The sequence below is a fragment of the Octopus bimaculoides genome, chromosome 14 (genome assembly GCF_046866305.1).
Source record: "Octopus bimaculoides isolate indiv1 chromosome 14, ASM4686630v1, whole genome shotgun sequence".
NCBI lineage: Eukaryota > Metazoa > Mollusca > Cephalopoda > Octopoda > Octopodidae > Octopus > Octopus bimaculoides.
In genome coordinates, this window is record NC_142941.1 from 15453604 (window position 1) to 15466628 (window position 13025).

General features: G+C 35.1%; 1 protein-coding gene across 4 annotated transcripts in view; it reads right to left on the reverse strand.

Annotated features, from left to right (window-relative positions):
• LOC106875029 (jumonji domain-containing protein 1C) overlaps positions 1–13025 on the reverse strand; it is a 354655-nt gene that overhangs the window by 260320 nt on the left and 81310 nt on the right. For all 4 annotated transcript variants that reach the window (XM_089362407.1, XM_089362406.1, XM_089362405.1 and 1 more), the window contains exon 3: positions 9794–9910. In XM_089362407.1, the coding sequence (XP_089218533.1) occupies positions 9794–9910 (117 nt within the window). The remainder of the gene's footprint in view (positions 1–9793; positions 9911–13025) is intronic.

The following is a 13025-nucleotide window of genomic DNA, read 5'->3' on the forward strand; positions in this document are numbered from 1 at the left end:
TTATATAATTTAACAAAATAAGTAGCAGGATTTCAAAGAAAAAGTACTGGGGTTGATTTGTTCAACTAAAATGCAAGGTGGTACACCAGCTTGACTGCAGTCAAATGACAAACAAATATAGGATGAATGATACACACACACATATATCTATATATATATATATATATATATATATATATACACACACATGATGATTGCTTCATCTGGACAGTTGATAGCCATCCCATCAACACACCCATCATACTCCATCCTACAGCAGAATCCCTCCATTGGTGAGCCCTTCCAATGACTTTTAAGACCAGCAGCTGACTGACAAGGTTTAAAACAAGTGACACAGATAGATGGACAGCGAGAGATAAACAGACATGGATGGATGGATGGATGGGATGAAATACTGAAGGACAACCTCAGGACACTGAACCTTGTGGAGGTGATGACAAAGAACCGAGATATCTGGCACCTTGCTGTACTCAAGGAGACCCGTCCTCCACAGTGAAAGTGTTAATGCTACTCCTGCTGATAAACAGGATCAAACTGCAAGAACCCTGTGCTGGTGCCATGTAAAAAGCACTCAAGCCAGTGCCATATTGAAAGCACCCAGCATACAACATAAAGTGGTTGGTTTCAGGAACGGTATCCAGCCATAGAAACCAAGCCAAATTAGACTGGAACCTGGTGCAGCCCACCTGCTTGCTGGCTCTGGTTAAACCATCCAACCTATACCAGCTTGTAAAATGGATGTTAAAGGGGGATGATGATGTGATATATATATATCCAGGGAAATGTATCAATTATGAGATTGATACATCTACCACAGAATATAAACATAAACAAGCAAAGGTATGAAGATGAAGATATCACATTTATTAATTAGTGACAATCATTCAATAATTTGTGGAATCATTATATCAATTAACATGCTGGGTTATATAAATAAAAGAGTTTACATAAATCCACACAGTGAAAAGTTCCACCAATCATCTTCTTCAGACCAAACATAAAGTGTACATAAATGAATTTGGAATGGAAAAGGGAGGGGCTTTGAAGTAATAAATTAAACAAGTTGTCACACTATCAGAGAGATACCAGAGCAGATGGGCTATGAAGACTTATTTTTCATTTGCATTAGATCCATTGTAAGCCACCAGGGCAACTAACACTGACAGGTTCAGGGAACTAAAATATTTATTGTATGAATATCTATCATAATGGAAATGTTCAAAGAGGTGACAGTTTATTACTATATTCTTAGAAGTGCCATTAATATAAGAAAGAGAAATATAATGAGAAAATCAAGAAAAGACTTGACGAGAGAAAGACAAAGTAACTAGAATTAAGATGCAGACTACATCTAATAAAACAAGACCGTCATGAGAATTAGGGCTAGATAATATTAGAGCATTTACAGTTGAAATTAAATAAATTCATTAGATAAGAAATATATGAATAGTTACATAAGAAATAATTTAAGCAGGAAATATTAAGATGTAGAGGACATTTTATTCAGAATCACATGTGATGAAGCTGGAGTAACACAAAGTATAAGAATACTGTCTTTAATTCTATTTAAATCAAGTAAGTTAGCTAAACGAAATTAAGAATGTTTTATTGAATTGGCAGAAACAATGGATCGATAATTCATTACTCTCATTAATTAGACTAGATTACACCTGAGAATTTCTAGTACTTCCATAGGACATGAATAACCACTACCTACGCAAGTGTGGTATATGTAACTGACCACAAAATTGAGTGATCAATATTTTTCTCTTTGTGATTCCAGATAAATTTAGCTAGTGGAGTGCTAGGCATTTTCTTTTTATTATTACGGTACCTGTTCCTTTCCGCCTATCATGCCTCTCAACAAATGGCTCCTTCTCCATTACACTTGCACAAAATCAAAAGGAACATTTACTTTGTGATCACACCAGTGCTGGTACCAAATAAAAGCACCTGGAAGACTCTGTAAAGTAACTGGTATGAAGAAGAGCAACCAGCTGTAGAAACCATGCCGAAGCAAACACTGGGGCCCAGCACAGTCATGTTTCCTATTATCACACAACCAAATTGAAGAACTGGAGGAAATATCATGGCAAACTGTTTTAAACTTAAGGAACAAGTAACTGCAATCAACCACCAATATTGAGAAGTTCATATATCATTTATCTATTATTTTATTAGTTCCTTAATAATTTTCCTTAGATCAACTGACTTAAATTGTCTTGCAGGTAGTGCAAAATTTTGTTAAACTGAATTTTTGTTGTGATATATATTAAAATAGAAATAGAAGCTATTATTAATTATGGGTCAAATTAAGGCAACGAGCTGACAGAATTGTTACTGAAACAAAAAAATGCAGCATTTCTTTCAACTTTACATTCTGAGTTGAAATGTTGCCAAGGTTAACTTTGCCTTTCATCTTTTCGAGGTTGATAGAATAAGTACCAGATGAACACTGGGGTTGATGAAATCGACTGGCCCCCACCCTTCTCTGAAATTGCTGGCCCTGTGCCAAAATTTAAAATTGATAATTAAAGGTCACATACAAATATTGGTTTCAAATTTTGGCATAAAGTCAGGAAGTTCAGGAGAGGTATTAAGTCGATTACATAAACCCCAGTGATCAATTGATACTTACATTATCGACCCCTGAAAGGATGACAGGTAAAGTTGACCTTGGCAGCATTTGAACTCAGAACACAAAGACGGATGAAATATCACTAAGCATTTCGCCCGGTGTGCTAATGATTCTGCCAGTTCACCATCTTGTCAAATTCAAATATTAATTTGAATTTTCATATATTATGTCATCAGATAAATTCATCCCCACCCCTTATTTTAATCCTTTCCAATGCTATTCGAATTAACATGAAAAATATTTTTATCATAATGTTTTACATTTTTTTTTTTTATTGTTCTAGTCTTCCTCTACAACTTTTGATAACTGCTTTTGAAATTTGAATAAATCTCACTTCTTTTCAGATATATGATGATGGCGTGCCAAGAAAACAAAATCAAACGAATTTATCTGATAACCCCAAAGTTTAAGGCACTTAATAAATACACCACACAAAAAAATAAACAGATAAGGATATAGAAATAATCTGAGAAAAGTATTACTCTCTTTTACTTGTTTCAGTTATTTGAGTGCGGCCATGCTGGAGCACCGCCTTTAGTCGAGCAAATCGACTTCAGGACTTATTCTTTGTAAGCCTAGTACTTATTCTATCGGTCTCTTTTGCCAAACCGCTAAGCTACGGGGACGTAAACACACCAGCATCGGTTGTCAAGCGATGTTGGGGAGACAAACACAGACATGCAAACATACACACACACACATATATATATATAAATATATACGACGGGCTTCTTTCAGTTTCCATCAACCAAATCCACTCACAAGGCTTTGGTTGGCCTGAAGCTATAGTAGAAGACACTTGCCCAAGGTGCCACGCAGTGGGACTGAACCTGGAACCATGTGGTTGATAAGCAAGCCACTTACCACACAGTCACTCCTACGCCTATTAAGAAATATTTTAAAAAATTTGGAAAGAAAATAAATTTTATATTGCCTGTATCATGATTATTTTACAGCCATCTTTACAATCTTGAAATTGTAACACAAGCATTACTAGCAGGAACATGAGGAACTTCCATAACTTTATTTTCATATGGAAAGTTTCTATTGCAAGGAGCAAAACATGGCTGTTGAGGAAAATGGAGAGTACTATAAAAATGTGTGAGGACAGTATCTGTACTAGAAAGATATACTTTTATGACACCGCATACTCTTTGCAGTGAAAGCTTTTAATACGAATATAATGATATGAAAACTCATGCTGTTATTTCTATGATTATGTTATAGGAAATGGTGGTGAACAGGTCTGCAATATTGTATAAATTCCTGATAGAAAACAAGAACCAACAAAAAAAAAAACATTATCTCCTACTGACATAAACTTCATTCCTACTACTTCTCTATTCCTCAGAATTTATGTCTTCTCCAAGTTGCACTATATTCTAAATTTATTCCTAAAGGTGGTATCTGTGTGTACATAAAATCAACTTTCCCCATAACTAATATCTATCACCTGGACTTTAGTTACAAAAACTATCAGTAAGGTCTCTTTTCAGCACACTTCTAAAAGTCTACATTCATCTGCTATCTCTAATCTTTACCAAATTCTTCCAATTACCAGTAAGTGTTCAAGAATTTTTCATCATGAATTGAAGATAACTACTTCTGCTGCCGAAGACATAATCTTTGGAGACTTAAATGCACACAAGATCACTTGACTCTCACATTGTTCCTATACCAACACCTCTGGTATGGAGGCCAAGCATTTATCATACTGAACTATATGCACCACTTAAACTCCTTACCTATCTTTTGATCTCTTTCTCAATCATTGCTTTGTCATTTGATCATCACATAATCAAAGCAACTTATTTAATATAACCTTACCACACAACAGCACCAGCTGCTCACATTCAACTCTCTAGTAGTTGGACAGCTAACTGGTTAAGCTGAATACTATTGACAACAAATGTTCTTTATCTCTAATCCACCCAAGAACATTCAGCCAGTAACCAATACCACCTTTCTTTACATATCCCTACAAGATATAACAAAATTCATAAGCAGTTTACCTATAGTTGTACTTTAGGTGTTGTTGTTTGCTCTCTGTTGCTTATGACGTCGAGGGTTCCAGTTGATCCAATCAACGGAGCTTTAGGTGTTTTCGCTCAATAAACACTCACAACGCCCGGTCTGGGAATCGAAACTGCGATCCCATGACTGCGAGTCCGCTGCCCTAACCACTGGGCCATTGTGCCTCCACTACTTTATGTGTAACAAACAAAAAAAAAGAAAAAACTGCCTAAAACAATTGAAGGAAGTCACTAAATGTTACCAACTGGGAGGACTTCACCCACCAACACACCATCTGCAAAATGAATATCTAGAAAACAAAAGATGATTTCATGCATAGCACATCTGACAAGTTCTCTTGTCTCTCAAACTGCAGTTGGGCTTTCTGGTAACTTGCCGGAAGGATTTCTGATAACTTTTTTTTTTTTAATTATCCTACCCGCTGTGTCCCACCCAGTAGTATACTCGCAGATAAAACATATGGTGCTCATTTTGGCTTCTTGCTACATGCTCTTTCGCATACATACACAAATGCCCTTCAGAACTCATCTTTTCAGTCTCAGTTACCGAGTTCAAAATTTTCTTCAATCATTTTAACCAAACTTGATGGTCTTCCTTCCATTACACTAAAACAATACATTCTGGAGCTGACTTCTGTCTTCACCAAACTAAACTTATTTCTCTCCATGGGATAACTCAATCTGCAGAAAGTAGCAATTATATGTCCCTCACATCACTATAAGTTGTCTTAGTAAGATATCAATTTTGTCTTTCCTTGACATTTTGTCCTTCCACGACAGGACAGTCATGGCTGAAATGCTTTTAATCACAAATCATAAATCTGCTCAATCACAGGTTATCTAGGCTTATGCAACACCACCAGATGACTGTACATTCCACTCTCAAGTAATCCAACATCTCTAAACCTCCTTTATTAAGACAGGAGCTCTCTGCCAACTACCAACTTACTGCTCTCGCTTTCAAAAATATCAAAGATGAAAGGGTTAATTACAAACAACCACTAACTTTACTGCAGTCAGTTTTTTGTGCTCATTAATTGCTACTATGATTCCAATAGAGCCAGATCTACTGGAAATCTTATCTGCTCTGCTTCACCAAACACCAAAAGTCTTTACATCTTGTAAACTGGTTGAAGCAACAATTGTTGCAAAGCCTTTTAGCATGTATTGCATGAGAGCCTCCTAGCAAAGCTGCTTGCTTATGGACACTAACTAGCTGTCATCTTTTAAATTAGAAGTTTTCCATGTGTAGAACAGGCTTACTCATAAGAATGCACAACTATGCAAATCAACACCTCTTTACTCTTTCTTCTGCACATAAGTTCTATTCAGATACAACAAACACATTTTATGCTAGATTTGCTTGATTCCATAAACAGACACCTTTGAAACTTAATTCACTAAGAACATGACAATCTAGTTTTCTTCCATGCAATTAAGACAATTTGCACTACACCACAACTTGTATAGGAACCACATAAGGATAAATCCCTTAAAGTTACAAAAATGGTATGCCAATGATGACCTTTCCAGCTGACAATGACAAAACAATCTCTAATATTAGATATCCTCTTCAGGAAGTCTCTCCAAAACTTGATTACAACTCAAATTACAGTACGACATATCTACAAGAGATGGTATTGTTGTTCTTCACACACCAGCATCCTAGACTGCATTTCACAACACAGTGCAACCACTTGCTTACATGCATGTTTTTGCTACCATTATCAGCTTACCTGATTCTTCCCTCCCGCCTCCTGTCATTCTTACTTTGTATTATGCACAAAAGTTTTACCTTTAACATGATGTTCAATGCTGCCTTCTGATAACTACTGCCACTAAAACCCCATCTCTAACACTAAAATCTAGTTCGTATTGATTAACTGGCCAATGCATGAGAAACCAATACATAAATACAGTTACGCCTCAATATAGGAGTTAATTTGTTCCTGGAAACCGCTCATAAAGCAAAAGCTTAAAACTGAGCAATAATTTCCCACAGTAGCAATGCTATAAGTTGTAATTCATTCCCAGAAAAATATTCTACCTATAAAATTTATAATACTCATAAATAAATGGCAATAAAACAATAGAATGTAAAGAATATTTTATGTAAAGTAAAAAGAATGTCAAAATCATTTATAATAAAAATATTATTATTATTATTATTATTATCGTTTTCTGAATCAATTTCACTCACACTAGACTCACGCACATCATCACTTGTAGACGCGATTCCTGATTCACAAGCACTCATAGACGAACTTGTAGATTTCTTTTTAAAAAACAAGTCTAGAACTGTTTGCTTAGGAGAAGCTTTTTTTTTTCTCGCTCTCTATAAATTTCTTGGTAACATGCAGAAGCATTTGTTATGGTTGTAGAAACTTTTGCACTCCATTCAAAATTAGGATCTTGTGCTTGAAAAATTTATCATAAAATAAAACTCGTAAACCCCAGGGTCTCGTAAAGTGGGTCCTCATAAAGTGAGGTATGACTGTAATTAGTTGGTGGATTCTAGGAAGAGTAATGGTTGGAATAGTTAAATCTAGTAGTAGTAGTAGTAGTATGAGGCAGTGCTAAAATGTTCCTGGCTTTAAAGGTATTGTGAAAGGCCTGGTTGGAGGCCCAACCTTCCGAGTTCTTTTACAAGGCTTAGAAAAAACTGAAGGACCACTGCAATAAGTGTGTGAACCTGAATAAAATGATAATTAACTGATCCTCCTGTATTTTCTTTTACCCAAAGCCAGGAACTTTTCAGCATCCCCTCATAGTAGCAGCAGCAGCAGAGGGTAATGGTGGTAATAGTAATAGTAGTAGAAGCAGTAGCAACGAGAGTAGTAAGTCAAAATGAAGAAAGTAAATGCAGCTTCTCAGATGTAATACATTTTAGAAATTATTACATTAAAACAAAAACTTTTTTTTTCATATTATACGCAGCATTTAGTTCATTTTCCTCTATGGTCAGCTAATAAATTGAAAATACTTCAGTGACTGGTTGTTTTCACTAAATCTTGACCTACAGCATTCCAATTTTGATTAAACGGTTTATTGTCTAAATGTTTTGATAAAATATTTCAAGTTCAGGTGATATTTCTATGACTTGTCAGATTGATTGTTAGAAAAAAAAAAAAGAATTTTATAAATAACCTTTGCTTTGTTCAAAATTCTACTTGTTTGTTTGGCAAACAGCAGGCATATTTGTAAAAAAATTTCTTCACAGCCTTCTTATTCAATCATTTCGGTTGGAAATATCCATGAAGAAGAAATCAAGTACTTGAGTTTGGCACAAGAGTAGTAACAAAACATTTAACAACATGACACACTATTCTAAGTCATTCACCTAATAATTTTTTTCTCCTAAGGCAGTAGCAAAATCTCATATAATATCAAAAGTGTTAAGCACAAATGTTTGGGGGAAATTTCTGCCATCACACTGTAATGGGCTTGTTCAAAATGTCTAGCTCCTAAATGAGTTGCATTTACCACAGCCTATGCGTGTTAAGGGTACTTCCGATTAGAAGGTGTTGAAATGTTCTTATCTTTCTGGACAAACTGATAACGATTTTGATAAGCAGTAATATGTCAATGCTAGCACAAAGCAATCCACACCAACATGGAAAAGAGACACTAAACAGGGGATAAGAGAAATATGAAGGAGAGAGAAAGAGAGAAAAATAATTTTGAGACAAAAGTTGCAATTGAAAACTACAAAAACTATATCTTCAAATAATTCAATATTTTTCAGTAATCTTTCTTTTTTTTTTTTTGTCGTACTGATGCCAAATAGCTTGTTTGGCCTATACTTCAGACTCGAATAAACATTGTACTTGATCTCATTAAAATAGTAACTTTTTCCGTTTAAAACAAATTAGACACACATATGCATGTATAAACACAATATTTCAATTTCTGACATATATTAAATTATTTGCATGCAGTTAATTAGATATTTTTATATCAACAAATGTTAAGTTCAATTATAAAATTTGTTCTCAAAGAGAAATGTTATATGAGTTTTATAAATTCAACATATTACACAAAAGATCAATGGACCAACAAACATTACATTCAATACTGCAATAATCTTCTATATAACAAGCCAAGTGACGGTTATGGTTCATTGGGTTCTGTCTTCCTGCCATGCTAGAGAAATGTGGAAAGTAACGACTGAGCTGAGAGAGGCGGAAGAGAAAGAAAGCTGGATTAGATAAAAATAGATAGACCGGAGATTGACACAGAGAAAGGCAGACAGACAGACAGCTGGGGATAGGGTGGAGTGAGAAAGAGAGAAAATTATCAGACAAGAATGTTGGTGAAACAAGTTGTCAGGCAAGCAGACACTGAAATATAAAGAGTGATGAAAGAAAGAGTGAGAGAGGATGAGACAGCACTAGAAAGTAATAAAGTAGGGGAGGAGGGTGGAAATAAGAGCTCTACAATAGAGAGGTAACAATAGAATGCATGTGTGTGTGTGTGAGTGAGAGAGAGTGGGAGAGAAAGAGAGAGATTCAGGCAGGATATCAAAGTGTAAGTGTAGGAGGGAAGCATTGGCAACTTAGCAAGAAGCAGTGGAGGCAGATTTTGATTGAAAGTAAAGACAGGGAACAAGATGTAGAGGGAGGGGAGAAAATAACATAAGTGAGAATAATGAAGGAGAGTGAGGGTGGGGGTGAGATTGTGAAAGCAAGGAAGTAAAGAGCCAACTTTCCAGAGTAATTGCAAGTCAAACAGACAAAGGAAGTTCTCTGTCACAGAGAAACTGCTCAACTTCGATCTGAATAAAAGCAGATGAAGATTATCACAAGACGTCAAATGCTCAATGTAATTTAGAGAGAAGCAGTAGTAGTAGCAGTAGTGCAGTAAAATAACACAAGAAGTAAAGCACAAAATAAAAAAAGATTAAGAAGAACTGTAGAAAGACAAAAGTAAAACACAAGAGCAAAAAAAGGAACAAGGCTTGAAGTAGAAAGATTGAGAATTACTGAAAGGATACAGAAATAAACCCCATCACTTTTGACATGGACTATGCTTGTGGAAAGTATAATCAATATATAATACGACATGCACACACACACACACACACACAGAGACACACATGTATAATTTCAGTTAATAAGCTTACCTTGTAATTAATGATTTCTTTTTCATCTGTAACCAATAATTCTCTGTCAACAAAGAATTCAACAGGCTTCTGGCGGCTGTTACTTATGCCAACTTTGTCAATAAGGGGTTTGAAATTCTGCACAATAGGAAAATAGAATGACAAAGTAAAAACAAATTTCAAAAGCTTTGATTATCAGAACAATGTCTGAAAGAAATACTCATTATAAACATGTGTCTGTCTATATTTGAAAGGGTTGTAAACATAAGAAAAAAAAAAAAAAAATTTAATGAAGCCAGTGTGATAAATTGGGTTTCAAAAATATGTAAAATTAATTGACAGGTGCTTGAAAATTACCAAATAAAAAAAATTAAATTTAAAAAATTACTGGAATAATACTTAATAAAGATGATGACTGGAAACAAATGTGTCATTCATAGCAATTCTTTTCTCTTTTATTCATTTCTGTCCAATGTCTGTGGCCATGCTGGGGCACCACCTTGAAAGATTTAGTCAAACAGACTCCAGTCTCTGGTACTTATTCTATCAGTCTCTTGCTGAACTGCTAAGTTATAGGGGCACAAACACACCAACACCAGTTGTGAAGTGTGTGAAAGGGACAAACACAAAGTCACACACACATTGTTGTTGGCACTCCGTCGCTTACGACGTCGAGGGTTCCGATCAACGGAACAGCCTGCTTGTGAAATTAACGTGCAAGTGGCTGAGCACTCCACAGACACGTGTACCCTTAACGTAGTTCTCGGGGGATATTCAGCGTGACACAGTGTGACAAGGCTGACCCTTTGAATTACAGGCACAACAGAAACAGGAAGTAAGAGTGAGAGAAAGTTGTGGTGGAAGAGTACAGCAGGGTTCGCCACCATCCCCTGCCGGAACCTCGTGGAGCTTTAGGTGTTTTCGCTCAATAAACACTCACAACGCCCGGTCTGGGAATCGAAACCGCGATCCTATGACCGCGAGTCTGCTGTTCTAACCACCGGGCCATTGTGCCTCCACTACACACACATAGTTTCAGTCAACCAAATTCACTCACAGGCATTAGTCAGCCAGAGGCTATAGAAAACACTTGCCTAGGGTGTTACGCAATGAACTTGAATTTGAAATCCCATGGATGCAAAGCAAGCATCTTAACCACACAAAAAATATTTGTTCTACCTCAAAGTAAGTTGGAATTTTCCAACATATTCATATTTTTAGTTCCTCTCAACTAATATTCAATGAAAATTACATAATCTACACTGTATGTAAATATGATAAAGCCATTCAGCCAATAAACTTTCTCATCAAGAATAAGATGTTTTAAATTTAATTCTTTACGATAGGATATTAAATTAGAAATCCTTTGACAGTATCAATAAATTTAGCAGAATTCAATAATACTGAGAATTCAATAATATTCTTGTGCACAACAGAGTAGTTCTTTGCAATGGATTCTATTTCAGTCACATCTCCAAAATTATTGCTATTGTTATACATCATATAAATATTTAATTTCATTCAAATTTCTGAAATTGTGGTTTAAATAGTAATATAATACTTTAGCGGTGCAATTAATATCTTATCACATATTTTTGCATATAAACCTTAATCTCGAACAACGTTTTCTGTTTGTTTTAATTAAACGTAACAATGGATAGAGTGGATTGTCGTGAAAATTCTATAAATCCAAAATCCAAGAGAAACTAAACAAAAACTAAAACTGAACTTGAAAATATTTACATATTTGAAAATTTATCATGGACATAATAAATGTCACTAAATCTTTAAGTATCTTTTCTCTCTTACTGTTTCAGTCACTGGACTGTGACCATGCTGGGGCACTGCCTTGGAGGGTTTTAGCAGAACAAATCCATTCCATTACTTTTTTTTTGTTTAAGGTCTCTTTTGTTGAACCACTAAGTTAAGGGGACTTAAGTTAAGGTGGTCAAGCAGTGGGGGAGGGGAACAAATGCAATCACAGACACATACAGACATATAATGAGCTTCCACACAATTTCCTTCAACCAAATTCATTCACAAGGCATTGATCAGCCCAGGGTTATACTAAAAGACACTCCAAGGTAAAGAATATTGTGACCAGAAAACTACAATAAATATGTCTTAACTAGTGACAGATACAATAGCACAGTGCTGAATGAAGAGCACTTTTCAAAATAATAGGTGTTGTTTAGGGAATTTTAGCAGCAGTTAGTAGCAAAGAGAAAATGTAATTTACTTTGAGTTAAGTTACGGTTTAGCTGAAGAAATATAACCATGAAATGCCAGTCATCTGTGAAGAACAAGCCAAAAATTTGACGAAATAAAAATATAGTGATGGTGTGCTTTGGAGGGTGAAAATTATGTTTGAATGTTTTTGGTCAAAGGCATTGCAATCAATACGTAGCATTATTATTAAAGAACAAAGATGTTTAGAAAAGTCCCTTTCCTTCATTTATAGAAAGTGATCTGATATGCACAACAGGAGCTTTATGTAGAAGAAAAATTTTTTTTTAATAATTATAAAATTTAGGCTCATAGCAATTGTTACTAATCTTGCCACAAGCATTGGATTATGTTTTACTTCACAGTTCAGTGAACTGTTCAGTTGTGAAGCACCTGCTTCAATATTTTATGCAAATGTTGGAATTTACAAAATCACCTAATTCATTCTATCGTGGAAACAAACGCCAACAAATAAAAATAAAATTTATCATTAAAAAAAAAATACTCATCTCCTTTTAGGTGATTAGAAATTACACAAAGTATTTAAGCAGTTAAAATCTTTCAAATTCAACTGAACCAAACAATTGTTAGCAAACATAATTGGTTTTTATACATTTTGCTTTGAATAAAAGTTGATTCATTGGCACTTTTTATCAACCATGAATCTTTTGTATCATTTCATATGTGAATGCAAGATCCAAATAAGATCTACAATGGAACACTGCTCACACATTTACAATGGTACTGCTACAATAACTAAATAAAATAAATAAATAAATAAATAAAATAAATAAACCTAGACTGCATTCAAAAGAATGCTACCAAGATGACTGGAAAAAATTCTTTCACCAAGAAGCTCCAACCTCCATCCCACTATTGTACTGCCATCTCCCTACCTATTCTACTGCTACTACAAAAGTCTATACTCTACAAAATAACAGAGTGCACAACACTTCCACCAAAGCCCTCCCATCACAACCATCTCTCCTAATCCATTTTATGATTCCCTCTCCCATCAGATTTCCAT